This window comes from Stenella coeruleoalba (assembly GCF_951394435.1).
Source record: "Stenella coeruleoalba genome assembly, chromosome: 3".
NCBI lineage: Eukaryota > Metazoa > Chordata > Mammalia > Artiodactyla > Delphinidae > Stenella > Stenella coeruleoalba.
The window spans coordinates 104922265-104938038 of record NC_137148.1 but is presented as its reverse complement, the minus strand read 5'-3'; the positions used below and the strand labels follow the sequence as shown (position 1 = coordinate 104938038).

The 15774-nt window shown below is 42.1% G+C and overlaps 1 protein-coding gene across 6 annotated transcripts in view; it reads right to left on the bottom strand.

Moving 5' to 3' along the window:
• MEGF10 (multiple EGF like domains 10) overlaps positions 1-15774 on the bottom strand; it is a gene marked incomplete at its 5' end in the record, with an annotated part of 363778 nt that overhangs the window by 22934 nt on the left and 325070 nt on the right. For all 6 annotated transcript variants that reach the window (XM_079916644.1, XM_079916645.1, XM_079916646.1 and 3 more), the window contains 3 exons: positions 11615-11717; positions 13977-14140; positions 14946-15066. In XM_079916644.1, the coding sequence (XP_079772770.1) occupies positions 11615-11717; positions 13977-14140; positions 14946-15066 (388 nt within the window). The remainder of the gene's footprint in view (positions 1-11614; positions 11718-13976; positions 14141-14945; positions 15067-15774) is intronic.

Below are 15774 nucleotides of genomic sequence, written 5' to 3'. Positions count from 1 at the left end.
ACCAAGGAGGCTGACAAGGCCCTGTTTTGTATTAAAGTTTTTGCTCCTAAATTGATTAGGAGAAAAGTTACCATGGCCCAAACCTTAACACAGAAGCAGCCCCAAACCATAAAGTGAACGTTGCTAACTGGTGGCCAGTCATTTCTGCTGAAATAACTCCACTTTTGACTGTTCCTGTTTTTCTCTATCTGAAAGTCTTCTGCATGGTACAGGCTGTTAAGTAGGCATGAAAAAGCACAGACCTCATTGTGTTTCGCTTGAACTTACAACAGACTGTTATTTTAGCTTGGCTGCTGGCTGAAGAAAGGCAAGCAGGCCTGTTAGAAGCCAATTGGGGTTTAAGTGTTCCTCATGAAATAAAACGTGGAATTTTGGCCTACTATGATATTTTCTTTCTTGAGTTCACAAATATTTGATCTTTCTTTCAAATCTCGTTCGAAAAACTGAGATGGAATTGCAAATGCTATGTTCCCCAAGTGTGCTAAGGCTGCCCCAGAGCCTTAGCTGGTGTTTTGACTCATAGCTCTACTAGGCAGAAGCATCAAACGGATTGAGGAGCAAACCACTTTGAAAGAGGCTGCAAATCTAAAGTTTGTTTTCCAAATTTGAAAGAAGTACCCATAAAGGTAACCCGCTACAGGCTTCACTCTCTATTCAAGTTCAAGTCCTGAGCTCTGATGGTGAGCCAGGACTCCTATTTAGCAGCAGCTAATATGGGACACCTGCTTCATAGAGATCCAGACGACCCTGGCCATTTTGGTCTAGAGCTATACCCAGGCAAATCCGAGTTAGGATTTTAAAGAAGTGGAAGCTGAATGATTATCTGGTTAATCTGAAAATCATCCTGAAAATTAGTCCTGATTTTTGACACTTTTTTTGTGGGACAGGCGTTTGCAGGAGGTGGAGATTTAGCCATTTATGGTGATTTAGTTTATCAACTACTTACCAAATCTCTACATGACAATAAATGCAGTTAAGATGGAATACACTTTCGATCAAAAAGCATATATGCTGCTTTTTCACATTAGAGATTATCATGATTTATGTATTAATTAGCACATTCTCAATCAAAGCATGTCAAGAAAAACGACGCCAGGGCAGATTGGCAAATCAGAATAAAGTGATCCTTTATCTCATATCTGTTTCCTCTTCTCTAGTAGGTTTGTCCAGCTGGTTAACATAACCGTCCGTTACAATCAACTTTATCTAGGTAATTTTCATAGAAGTAACAAGGCCCCTGATATAGCAAGGAGATCCATTGCAAAGATAAGCTTTTTTTCACATGATTTACCCATCATTTCATTTCCAGAGAATCACAGGGAATTCTAGAGATCATCTATCAAGCCTTCTGTCTCCAATCATATGAGCATATTTCAACAGAACCAAGCTTACATTTAAATAACTTTTATTTTAGGGCTGCAAAGAAGTCTTTCCTTGGCAAGTAAATTATAACAATTCTATTACCAACTTGCTTTAAAAATTCAATTCCTTTTTTTTTTTCTCTATCACTAGTAAAAGTGAGTCATCATTTTGCAGATATTAATGCCAAATCTATTTGGAGACAAATATAAAGCATGTTTCAGTCAAGGGGCAACTCCAGGAAAAAAGCATGAAGCTGTCTTTTTTCCTCTTGCTGCACCATTTTCTCCTATTGCTATTCCTCCCCTCTGGACCTCTATGCCCTCCTGTTATCTTTCATTTCATCCTACAGTCAGAAAAAGATAAGATAAATGTATCATTGCTGAGGTGTTATCTTCTCTAGAAAATATTAGTATTTTAAGACAGCACACATGTTAGAAGCCTAAGAAATAAATCTCTAGCTATGGAATTTCAGGCAGTAAGGCTGACTGAAATTTAGGAGGTAGTACTGAGGTAAGTGCTTCTCTAGGTCACACTTGGTATATGGCCACTGATATGACCTCCATATAGGGCTAACCCTGCAATGAAACTTTCTCCAGGATAGGGAATTGTAAGTTTGCTTTAACCATTTGGGGGGGGGGAGGGGCTGTGTGTTTTGTGTGTGTGTGTGTGTATTTGTGTATGCGTTTTATTCCTTAATTATTTCCATTGTTCTTATCCTACTCTTTGCCAACCTTGCTGGAGTGCTATAAGACGTCTTTTTCTTTCCTCGTTTGTCAAAGACAGAAAAGAGAATTCAGCTCAATAAACATTCAAGGGGTCTAGAAACTGCTGGCTTGCTCGTGAAAGGTTCTCTAAGAAAGACCTCCAATTCTAGAGTGATGATGGCCCCAGAACAGGCATATCCAACCCTGTCTGGGGATCATGATTAGGGAAGGAGTTACCTTGTGAAGGTGGAGGAGGGTCCCAGGCTAACAGAATGGTGGGTGCAAGGTTCATGCCCTAAGAAGTATGTGTCTATCCTTCAGAAATCACAAGTGTTGGGGACAGCTGAAATTGGTGCTGGGAAAAGCAGGAAAGGCAACGGGGCAGCAGGCAGTGGTCACATAGGGAAGAGCCAAGGATGCCATGCTGTGGAGTATGAGCTTCCTCCTGGTGTTAACAGAGACCAGATGGACAATTAAGTAGGAGAGAGGCATAGTTAGATTTGTGCTTTGTAGGAGGGAAGATGATGGTTTGAAGACGATGGGCCTGGAAGAAAGAAGACATGTCAGGTGGCTATTTTGGGTTACCCAAGTAAAAAGTGCTAAAAATGACAAGGTCTTGAATGAAATCAATGGCACCTGGGGGCAGGATGAATTCCACAGGGGTGCAGGAGAGAATGCAGATGAAAGACCATCCCCCCCCCCCCATATTCCATCCAGGGTAGTTTAGGAATTCTGGCAGCTCTGTGAGGGAGAGACGGATGATGCTGCTTTTGTTCACTGCAGTGCCCAGCACATGGAGGGTGTTAAATAAATGTTTGTTGAATGAGTCAATAAGCACAGTTCCTCTTTCCAACATAATATTCAGAACCATTTTCCAACTGTATGGAGCAACCATATCATTCTTTGCTTCTCCGAAGAAGTTACGAGAAGAGTACTCAAACCAGGAAGCCCAACACATGAATGTTTTGTGTACCTAAAATGGGGACTCTTCCCAGCTAAGGGGGTGGAAATGTCTGCTCTGCTTATTTTGGGCAAGACAGACTTTGATGAGCTTAGGTCTGTGATTTTAAATGTTAGTGCAGATTATAAAGCAATAGAAGAATTATGGGACATCTTAAGGAAATTCTTTTGGAATGTTTATCAAAGTACAGATAGAGGCTTTAATACGAGTTAATTCAGGAAACAACTTCCTACACTATTTGGAAGAAGGGACAAAATCGGAAAGGGATATCTTTAAATTTGCAGGACTCTCTAGTTCAATGGAAGCATTTTTTCCTGATAATGTTCTAACACTGATAAGGAGGTCTGTGCGGGACTGTTTTTGCCAGGACTGAGGACAAAGAGCTCTTTGACAGCCTTCACGAGTTGCTAGGCAATGGCTGAGTGATCGTGATAAACTTCAGCTAAGCAGCTCTAAAGAAATGTTCGTGCATTTAATGCCTGATGCATTATGCCCACGGTCTCCACGTGAAATCAGCATTCACTAGGCATTTGTGATGGCATGAATGCAGTAAATAAATCATCTGGGGTGTCATTATTTCCCCTCTCAGAGATCTAACCCAAACTCCTTGTCTTACTTAATTGTTTATATTCCTCACACAAGTATTGCAATATTTGGGGCGTTAATGAATGAAGGAAATGATTTTGATTTGATGTCTTGTTCCCGAGCAATGAGCTACTAAATATCTATTAGAGCAAAGAGTGAGATTTGTTAACAATCACTGGGCCTGGTGATTATAGGAGAGAGGAACTAAATTATTTAGTCATAACATTATCTCTGCTTTTCTAATCCTCTGGACACCTGAAGCAGAGGCGTATGGCAGTGTAGACAAGTGACTCCCTGGCCTATCCACCTCTGCCCACACAATGCCTTCCCTGAGAGTCATGAATGTCTTCCTGCCGGCCAGGAGCCGGTGCCACCTCATCTTCCTGTTCCTAGCACCGAAGCACTGCGGTTGCATACAACGTGGAGATACTCAATAAATGGTTGTTAAATCAAATTTTTCTCTTTCGATACCATAAACGTTAAAGGAAGAAGGAACTGCTATATTGGTAGCCAAGTTGAAAAAAAATCTTGATAAATAAATAATGTAAATCAGAGATGTTTGTATTTGCAGTGGCAACACAAAACACCAGAGAGCATGGCCCGCCTTAGTCCGGGCCCAGATAAAAGCAAACAGAACGGAATGCCAGGCAGATTAGGGATCTGGAAGCTTGGCTTTTACAACAGCCTTTCTTTTGGGAGGGCGAGCCCCTCCCTCCACCCTCACTTTAGGGACCCCATGTTCTGCTTTTAAATTACTCCCTCCCCCAAGACCATGTGACAGACAGACATATGCATGTGCTAAACATTTCCCACCCTCCTGCCCCAATATCTTAAAGGGTCAAATAACGAGTCATTTGCACTTGTGGCTGATTGGGTGCAAAGCACGTTGATTAAAACTCATGTGCACTTCAATTTGCACTTCTATGTCACTTGACAAAGAAAGTTGGGTCTCCCCTTACTATGACAATTCAGGCATCACCGATCAGTGTCCGAAGCAGCAGCTCCCTTACTCAGCTGGTCAAACTCGGTGTGTGTGTGGAAACTTAGAAAGGGGGACTGTCCTTCTGGAGAGGTGCTGGGACCACTGCAGGCCTGGTTCTGCTTGCTGAAAAGAGTAGAAAAGCTGGCCTCTTCTCATGAAGTTGCCTGCAGTGTTTCCTCTTTCCAGTGCCCCCCTTCCTGGCTGGGCTCAGACGAGCACCCCACCTCTCTTCCTACTCTCCTTTCCCCTCCTCATCATTATCCACGCCTTGCTAGTCCCACTCTCTATCCTAAGGCTCCTAGACTTTGCTTTGGCATCTTAATCTCCTTTCTCTCAGTTTTGCATTTAACTTTTTTGTTCCGGAATGAATGTATCTCTAAGCCTCCTCTAGTCTTTTGCCACTGGCTATGAGGTTTTCTGTCGCAGAAATGTTCCCATGGACTCCAAACTCTTCAATCACTAGAGTAGCAAGGTAGAGCAGAAGCCAACCCACAGATGGGTAATTGCCCCTGCAATTACCGGGGTAACTTTTTAAATAACAGACACGGCCAACAGGTAAGGTTGTGCAGGTTGTACACTGCACAAGAGCCCCTGGCTAAAGGGCTAAGTTAGAGCAGAAATCCAGCTCGTTGCTTTCTACCACCAAGAAGCACACCCTGAGGGAATTCCAAATCTTTTCCAAATTTGTCTGAATGGTACTTTATGGGCTGGCAATGGCTCCATCCTCCTCCTCATGCACCCTCCAGACTGTCATTTAGTAGGTGTGAAGTGGGGATCAGGAATATATGAGTTAAAGGAGTTCCCAGGTGACAGTGATCTTAGCCAGGGTCGGGAACCAGCCTGGAGACTGCATATCCTCCCAGACAGCTGGAATGAAATCTTGATTAGCTGTAACACTCAGCAAAGAGGTGATCTAGCTGACTGAAGTCAGAGCAGAAAGGAAGGGGAAAAAAAAACATCAGCGTGTTTCTGTTTTGGGGAAAAACTTTATAAAGCATATCACTCCACTACTCTGGAAACACACATACACACACACACATACACCTAACTATATTTCACTGACACCTGGAATTTCAGAATAATGATTTTGAAGAGGCAGTCTCATTTTATTAGAGTGTGTGTGTGTGTGTGTGTGTGTGTGTGTGTGTGTGTGTGTGTGTGTGTGTGTAGCAGAGGTGTGGGAGAAGGAGCCCAGGACACAGCCTATATCTTGTTGATGTTTCATTTTTTCCCATTTTTTTAATGCAATCTGCCTCTGTTTGATAAAGTAACCTATTGGCTAAACACATCAATAAATTAAGGTTTTAATTAAAAACATATAATAAAAGTGCATGTCTCTTCTTTTGAAAAATGCTACATTTCTTTTGGAAATAGTATCTGGGATGTCAGATGCAACTTTTGGTTAATATTTATGGTAGTACATTTTGAAAACTTATTTTATGACTAGGTAAAAATGGGACTACCAATTATAGTAGAAATAAATAAGAGTCTTGTTTCTTTTAAGAAAAAAGACTGTCAAACATTAGAAAAGAGAGTGAAGTCACAAGGATGGTGATGAGCCCCTTGGTTGAGAAAGCAAGCTGACCTCCTCAGTATATCATGTCAGTGCCTGACTTTCTCAATGTGGGTATGTCAGTTTCTTTGCAAAGAGGGATAAAGGTCTCTTGACCCTTCTTTCTGGATCCATACTCCTTGGCCAGATCAGCCTCTCCCCATCCTCAGCGGCTGAGCACATTTGGTGCCTCTACAGTATCTTGACGATTTGGTCGAGGGAAGAGCCCAGGTCCCTGTGTTAGATTTCATTGATTCCTTCACAAAAGCCTCACTGTCATCCCACATACTTGCTACCGTCTCCAGCGATTCTCAACATTTCACCTAGAGCAATCTCCAAAATAAGGAGGAAGGAAAAAGAATCACTTGCTTCCCTGGACTGAGGTTACTTATTTTGCCCCGAACCTGATATCTAAAGGAAAAGCAAAGCTTTCTTCCTATTTTGAAATGTCTTTATGAGGCACTTACTCAAAACAAGTATGTAATGAAAAATGATGAGTCTACCCAGTTTTGACAATGAAACGGTGTTCTGTGTACATGATACAGAGTCTACTCTTCTTTCCTTTTAGAAAAATAAGCCAATTCTTGATCCAACTGTAGGGTGTTTTCCAGAACTTCAGGAACTTTCTTTTCCTCTACATATGTTTGCTTATACAAGTGTGTTCTGTTGAGTGCAGGAGATGACTGCTCTAAAAAATGTCTCCCAGCAGTCTTAGATACTTACAGACCAACAGCCCATGCAGAAGACTCACAGGAATTAGACACTGGAGCCATGAAGCAAAGAGATGATGGGCAACAAGTGATAGAACAAATGAAGCAGCAAAACTTCTTCCCCTTTGGAGAAGCAGACCAGTCACAGATGGACAGAGGATTACAAGATTATGTTGTGTGGGGCTTCCCTGGTGGCGCAGTGGTTGAGAGTCTGCCTGCTGATGCAGGGGACACGGGTTCGTGCCCGGGTCTGGGAAGATCCCATATGCCGCGGAGCGGCTGGGCCCGTGAGCCATGGCCACTGAGCCTGCGCGTCCAGAGCCTGTGCTCCGCAACGGGAGAGGCCACAACAGTGAGAGGCCCGCATACCGAAAAAAAAAAAAAAAAAAAAGATTATGTTGTGTGACAAAGCCACCGTATCCCCACAGGAGCTCCACAGGTCTAAGGCCAGATGGGATCATTTGTCTTACTCCATGACCCAGACTATGGAATGTAACTAACACATTTTCTAGCTGGCTTCAGGCTAAATCATATCTCTTGCTTTTCTCATGTATACTAGCGCATGCTTTTCACAGGCTTGTTCTAAATCATCAAAGCAGGTGTATACTTGATCAATGACTGTTGTGTTCAGGAACATCTCACATTTCCTCTATATTCATAAGACAAAAGTAGATTTGGTGGAGTATGGCCCAAAACAAATGATGTGACTTCTCTGTTAGTTAAGTTCTGAATTTGCCAGGGGGGTAAAATGCTATTTGCTTCACTGTGGTCTTTGAGAACTTAGTACTGGTCACTAATTTGAGAACTTCAAGAACGCTGTGAAGTCACAAAATCTGGTTTAATCCCTGGAGGGATGTAGTTTTAACATTTAGTCATTAAGAGCCAAATAGAAACATGGGAAGGTGGAATTTCACATTGGGAAGTCAGTTATCTCAGTCTTTGCAAGTCAGGGAGGAATTAGAGGGCCAGGGAGTCCTTGTTTCTGTGGGTAGCTCCTATTGACAGAAAATGAAGTCTATTACACAAGCCTTGACCTGTTTCCCAAGGTAGCTCTCAAACACTAGAAATCAAGCACACTACAGTTTTTCTCAGTTTACTCCTGCCAGAAGCCAAAGAAGCTCTCAACAAATTCCAAAGGGCTGAGAGACACCACTGCAGAGGTTACTGTTGGCCTCCTGCGTTCAAGGATCTGAAGACTTAATATTGATAAGTTGGCAATATTACTCTCATGGATCTATTTATTCAATCCTCTTTAATTTTACACCTTGTTTCTTTGCAGGAGTTAACATGCTGATCCTAAAATACATATGGAAATTCAAAGGACCCAGGATAGCCAAACAATCTGGATAAAGAAGACCAAAGTTGGAAGACTCACATGTCCCAATTTTAAAACTTTCTACAAAGCTACAGCATTCAAAAGAGTATGTTACTGACATAAGGATAGGCATATATATCAATGGAATAGAAATGAGAGTCCAGAAATAATTGCTGTCACATTTATGGTAAATTGCTTTCTGACAAGGATATCAAGACAATACAGTGGGGGAAAGAATGTTCTTCTCAACAAATGGTGTAGGGACAACAGGATATTGACATACAACTGAATAAATTTGGACCCCTACCTCACACCATATATAGAAACAAACTCAAAATGTATCAAAGACCAGAATATAAAAGCTAAAATTATAAAATGCTTAGAAGAATACTCAGGCATAAATCACTGTTATCTAGGATTAGGCAATGGTTTCTTAGATTTGACACCAAAAGTACAAGCAACAAAAGAAAAAAGTAGATAAACTGAACTTTATAAATATAAAAACTTTTCTGTGGCAAAAGACACCATCAAGAAAGTGAAAAAATAATCACAGAGGGAAAATGTTTGCAAATTATATATCTGAAAAGGGACATAGAGCTAGAATATATAAAGAGATATTACAACTCAATAATAAAAAGACAAATAACCCAAGTTTAAAAATGAGCAAAGTATCTGAAGAGGTATTTCTACAAAGAAGATACACAGATGGCCAATAAATACATGAAAAGATGCTCAACGTCATTACTTATTGAGGGAATGCAAATCAAAAACACAATGAGATAAGGTTCCACACCCACCAGGATGGCTATAATCAAAAAGATAATAACAAGTATGGTGAGGATATGGAAACTTCATACACTGCTGGTAGGAATGCAAAATGGTACAGATGCTTTGGAAAACAAGTGCAGTAGTTCTTAAAAAGGTTAAACTTAGAGTTACCATACAACCCAGCAATTCCACACCTAAGTGTATACCTAAAATATATACATCCACACAAAAACTGTACAAGAATGTTCATAACAGTATTTTTCATAATAGCCAAAAAGGTGGGAACAACCCAAATGTCTATCAACTGATGAATGGGTAAATAAAATGTTGCCTATCCACACAGTGGAATATTATTTGCTAGTCAAAAAGAATGAAGTATTGATATATGCTCCAATATGGGTGAACCTTAAAAACATACGCTAAGAGAAGGAATCCAGTTACAAAATACCACATGTTATATGAATCTATACAATATCCAGAATAGGCAAGTTTACAGAAACAGAAAGTAGATTAGTGGTTGCCTAGAGTAGAGAGAAGGGTGTAGGAGGGTGAGTTGGGAGTAAATGCAGAATGACTGCTAATAGGTACTAATAGGGTTTTTGTTGTAGGGTGGTAATGAAGATCTTCTAAAATTGATAGTGGTAATGGCAGTACAATTGTTTGAATACACTAAAACCCACTGAATTCTACACTTTAAATAGGTGAATTCTATGATATGTGAGTCTATCTATCTACCTACCTACATACCTACCTATCTATCTATAAAAAGGTTGCTAGTTATCAGCACTGAGCACCATGGTCCTCTCATATAATTCTCAGAAGTCTTCATCCATGCTGAAAATAAATCTCAGCGTAACTTCCCTCTCCCCCCAGCACTTCTTGGACTAAGTCCATGCATGGCAGTAGGGTGTAAAAGTTAAGAGAGCTGGCTACACGGTGGGACAGCATTGGTGCAAATCCCATTTCTCATGTTTACTGACTCTGGGACTCTGGGTCAGGCCACTTAACTTTTCTTTGCCTCAGTTTCCTCATCTGTAAAAAGGAGAAAATAATACTTTCTACCTCATAGAGCTGTAAGCCTGCAGTAAGCGCTCAATAAGCATTACTTATTATTATTTCTCTAGAGTCTTCTTTGTGTGCATTTTTGCTAAAAGGTAAGGCCACTCCGTAATTTCCTCAACATGACAACTCTGGTATGCAGGCTAAGAGTCTTCTCTGAAAGACCCATCTTCTGAAAATATGAACCATCACTGAAGAGAATACTGGGCTCGTTACCATCAATTTCTCTTTTAGAGGACAAGTTAAAAAACTATTCTCGAGGATACTGAAGAATCACCAATATGGAAGCAGCTCTGTCTTACAAATCCCCCTCTCTTCTCTAAATATATATACAAATATATTTAGACACAAATATATACAAAGGCACACACAAATGACTTCCAATGAGAATATAATTTTAAATGAAAGTTTTGGTGCATTTATCTACCTCTAATCCTGTCTCCAGTTTAACAGGATTTCACTCTAAGTTGGCAATCAGCATTTAACATTTCAATTTACTTACAGAAGAAATGTTCATCAATATATTCAGTTCATTCTTTCCAATATCTGATAACTTTCCTATTGCATTCCCATTAGTAATTTTTCTTAATGAGGGTTTAAAATTCTATTTTTTGTCTTCTTTTGTCTTCTTAGAACACCCTTGAACTGACGTATCAAAAAGAAGAGCAAGATCCCAATTTGCTTGAGCATTTAGTGCCATCTCCCAAGTCTATATATCCTAAGTAAAAACATGGTTCTTCTCCCAAGACCACTGTTAGTTTGATAAACTTCCTGGCTGAAACCAAGAAGCCATATAAATAAGGAGAAACTTCTACCTTGTGGTTAGAAAATTTGTCCTCAATCATATTATGAATTTTTTTTTTTTTTTTTTTTTTTGCGGTACGTGGGCCTCTCACTGTTGTGGCCTCTCCCGTTGCAGAGCACAGGCTCCGGACGCGCAGGCTCAGCAGCCATGGCTCACGGGCCCAGCTGCTCCACAGCACGTGGGATCTTCCTGGACCGGGGCACGAACCCGTGTCCCCTGCATCGGCAGGCGGACTCTCAACCCCTGCACCACCAGGGAAGCCCCATATTATGAATTTTTAAGACAAATATTATTGTAAGAAATATTTCTAGTAATAAATATTTTAATATTTGCATATTAACCATAAAACTATTTAATAGTTTTGCCTCACTGAGGTGAACTTATTTTCTTATGGTTTATTTCAATCATTCTTTCCTCAATGCTCAAAAATACCACAGAGGTCTTGCTAAACTCTTCACAGCAATTCACAGTTTTCCCTTCTTGATGACGTGAATTCTGATAGTTTATTGGGTTGGCCAAAAAGTTCGTTCAGGTTTTTCCGTAACATCCATACCAGAAGGCTCAAGAGAATTGCTCTTGCCTGACTCAACAAAAAGTCATCCCTGGATTACAGATTAATTAGGCCTAGCAGTAATACTTCTTGGGTAAAAATTTGTCCGCTTCCTGGAGACTTTACCACATTTTCAATTTTTTCTGAAAAGTTGACCTGTGCATGTTTCTCTGAAGTAGCAAGGAACAGCGCTAGGCACAAGTTGGCGTGTTTCCCATTTCAAGTAGTTTCCCATTTCAAGTAGTGGCCCTTGGTTCTCACCTGACCATCCGGGGAGGCAGCGGCAATGGCCCGTGGTGGGGTGGCAGCCATCCGCATGGCTGCAGTCACAGCGCTCGGCACAGTTCAGCCCATACGTGCCATCCTGCATGGAAGATAGCAATGAGGGATGGGAATCCCATGGTGGGAGATGAGAGGGACCTCAGTCAGCCGTTTCAGAAACAACACCCTCCCCTCCCAAACACCTCTCAGCAGCGTGCATTACAATCACCTCTTCCCATGTCTTCTTGGCCCCCCAAATATAGGCTAGGCTGCAAGAGGTAAGCATTTTTAAATCGCTCAAACCTTAGTTTATGTCTACCATATGAACGGTGAACCAACTATGCCAAACCAAATATAGGTAAACATGCCAATTAATTAAAATAATATTTATCTTACCATGAGCCACAACTCATAAAAATATTGTCTTTTTGTTCCTAAAGATTTTTATAAAATATTTCAGTACTCCTTACAGGGCATTTATTTTCCCCCATTGAGGTATAACTGACATACATTTTATTAGTTTCAGGTCTAAAATATAATGATTCGATATTTGTTTATATTGTGAAATGATCACCACAATAAGTTAACATCTGCCACCATACACGGCTCCAGAATTTTATTCTCCTACAAGGCATTCTATTCATTAGTGAAAAGGGAAGTCCCTGACCCACATAAAGAAAGCCTAAAATTTAAAAAATAACAGTTCTAATGATGAAGCTCATTTCCATAAATTGCCAATGAGATACATAGAACTAGGAGAAATTAACATCTTTTGTCACTTTTCCTAATTAGCATCCTCCTCTCCATGATGCCATCGAAACCACATGAAACATTCTGATTCAACCTCCTGAGCCAGGATGCAGTGTGTGTCGGCACCACCCCCACCCCCACCCCCGCCCTCATCCCCTCCCAGACCTTAATGTTTTCACATGCACGTCCGCGTTGGTGGTCCAGCAGAGATGAGACTCTTCACGGACGTGATCATTTAGTTTGTGGGAGAGGAATGAAAGTTCTGCATTTATAAGCCCTGCTCTTTTGCCAGGTCCTGACTGAGGGAGAGTACTACAAACCTCCCACAGCACCAAGCTGCAAAATTACCAACAGGGAGGCACCGAGAACCAGCATTAAACAGGTAGTGGGTGTTAGATGGCATAATCATTTGTCTAGTGCTTACTAAAATAAAATATTAAAAAAACACTTTTAGGTTCTACTAATGTTTGTTCTGGCTTATAGGATTTAGCTTTGCTACAGTGTGAGCCACTAAACCATCTTCAGCCTTTGCTGATTTATTAATGCATCTAATAATATACGAAAAAAAGGACTGGGGGCTTTGCTTTGTCCACACTCAGACTGGGAGTGAAGGGTGATCTTCAAGCCCACCTCAGAGCACTGATAATCTGTTCACTGGTGGATGACAGGAGGCAAAGCTAAGCTAACTTTGTCCCAGGGGTTTGGAGGGCATGGAATAGCCTCCGGTGAGATGCTCTCTAGCTGCCAAATGGGCTGCACTTAATGAGGAGGAAGCCCAGGGAGAAAAGCGCTCTGTGGAAGGACCCCCTCGAGGGGGCCAGTTCAGGGGGTCATGGTGTCACCTCACCATCAGATGATCCCCGGGAGGCAGAGAACACACACCACTGAGAGAATGCTTAATGGCTCGGGAGCGTAGGGAGAGAGAGCAATGGAAAAGAGGGAAGGAAACTGGCCCCGTGCGTGAGAGGAAGCAAGTGAAATGGGCTGTTACTACAGAATGCACTACCCGTTGCCCACCCTGTTGGCCTGCGGCACACTCGGCACAGGGGTTCTGATGATGGGTGCCTCCAAAGTAGGTCAAGGGAACAGAGTCAGCCTTGAACCATGGAAATCTGTGGAGATTTGTGTTACTTCAGAGATATCTGTGTTAAAAGGCAGCTGTTTCCAAACCTTTCCCCACCTCACTGAGGCTTTCTGTGACACCATCACCACCCCCTTTCAATGTCCTGCCACTTTCCACCCCAAAGCCTGGAGGATTTCCATTATAATGGAAACACAATATTTGGAGAGTTGACAGGCATACACTGGGTGTTTGACAAATGCTGGTTACTGGCTGCCACGAAGATATGGGTATATTAGAATAGAGAAAACAGAAGGGAATGGTGGCGGGAACCAGGAGAGAGAGGAAGGGAGGGATTCTCACAAAGCTGCCTAACTAGTTTCCACATCTATTCCTTTTCCTATCCTGTATCCAATCTGAGTTGAAACACCTCAATTCTTCTAGTAGTCACTATGGTTTGGTTCACTACCAGGCACTTTAAATCATGAAGTCTGCAAAAATAAGCTAACCCTCTGGCATCAGCTCCTCCCGGCCCTCCCAGTTGGGTCATACCTGGCAGGGAAATTCACATTTCTCCCCACGCCATCCAGGTGCACAGGTGCAGGTCCCATCCAGGGTGTTGCAGGCTCCGCCGTTGAGGCACTGGCATGTTAAGTTACAGCCAAAGCCCCATGTGCCACTGGGACAGCTGATGGAGCAGTCCACCCCGTGCCAGCCTGCCACGACAAGAGTGCCAGGGCACGTGAGCAAACAAAGGCAGCAGGGAGCTCTGCCCAGCCTTTCCAAGCCACTCTTCACCTGAGAAACATCTCAGAGGTGCACAGAAGTGCCCCTGCCACAGCTCAGGGAGCATTGGCTCTGCCACGTAAAGCCTCTATCAGAAATGAGCTAAAGCACCCGCACAGCTGTCAAGGATGCCAACGCTGAGAAGCACTACCGGGCTACTGGGGGAAGAGAGATGAAGTGAAGTTGCACAACGTACATCACTCACTGTCTAATGCGCAGTGATGCACATTGTGGGGTGCTGAGTTTTGTTCAGGTCAGCAAATGAAATATTTATATGGGAGGGAGAAGGAAAGTTTGCGTTTGAAAGAACAACCCCATCTTTAAAGCAGGAGCCCATGAACCATGAACAGTGAGTATCCAGGATGCCGGCTGCTGCAGCAACTGTGAATAAACACGATCCGGCCCCCACGTACAATCAGGTGCTTGGCTGCATTCTTGTCAGGACTCCAGGCCAATCAATTTAGGGGAATGGACACATGTCTGCTTGCTTACGCTTCACCAAAGCACAGAGACTCACAGACTTTTGGAGCTGGCAGCGACTTCAGAGATAATCTCATGTGAGCCTCTCCCTTTGACTCACGAAAGCAGGAGAGCTCTCCCTGGCTAAGGGTCTTGCTGAGTCCAGGCACCGTATTTCTGCACAGCTGGAGCTAGAATCCTAGTTAAAGTTTCTTTCCTGTGCTTTTAGGAGTTAACAGGACTAGGATCAGGTAACAGACTCATTCACCCACTCACCTGCTTTGCAAGTACAAGACCCATCCACAGGAGAGCAGACAGCGTCGTTTCTACAGCCGCAGAGAGAGGAACAATTTATCCCATAGGTTCCCAGAGGGCATGGGGTAGAGCAGTCAATTCCCTAGATGGGCGCAAATAGGAAAATGCATGCAATTTTACCACATGAAATAAGGCCAACACAAATGAACAAAAATATATCTTGTCCATTCTAATTACAGTCCCTCTCTAATTTTAACACATTGTATTTTTAAGAGTTATTATAACATCACCACTATACTAATTGTACAGATTCAAGGGCAATGCTAGCTGGCCTATATTTAGGATACAGTATTGAATAGGACCCCCAAAAAGCCTGCTGCCTTCATTAGTTTTCCTTGGTAGCAAATAAATTCAAAACCCTCTGTCCTTGCTCAGACAAGTAGATATAGAACAACAAACTGTAGCTGTACAATTACTGTCAATAAACATAAATATGAACTATACATTAAATTGCAATGCTTCCTAGACTGCCTTGTATAACATGTAATACGATTAGCGGGTGAGGCAAAGGAATAGAACACACTCAGCCAGCAGCATGATTCAATTTATTATCTGACAGGGAGCTTTTAAACATAGAAGTTGGTTACCAAAGGTGACTGGAGGTCACCCTCCTTTAAAAACAGAAGACTCTTAAGGATAATTCAAGGGCTCAACCAAAGAATTGTGACACAGGTTAGAAAATCCTGTAAAGATCTCAGCTCTGAGACTTATGACTCACTCATTCTATATTATGTGCTCTGGAGTAATCATCAACATTCTTCACAGTTTAATGTTCTCTCAAAAAGGGGAG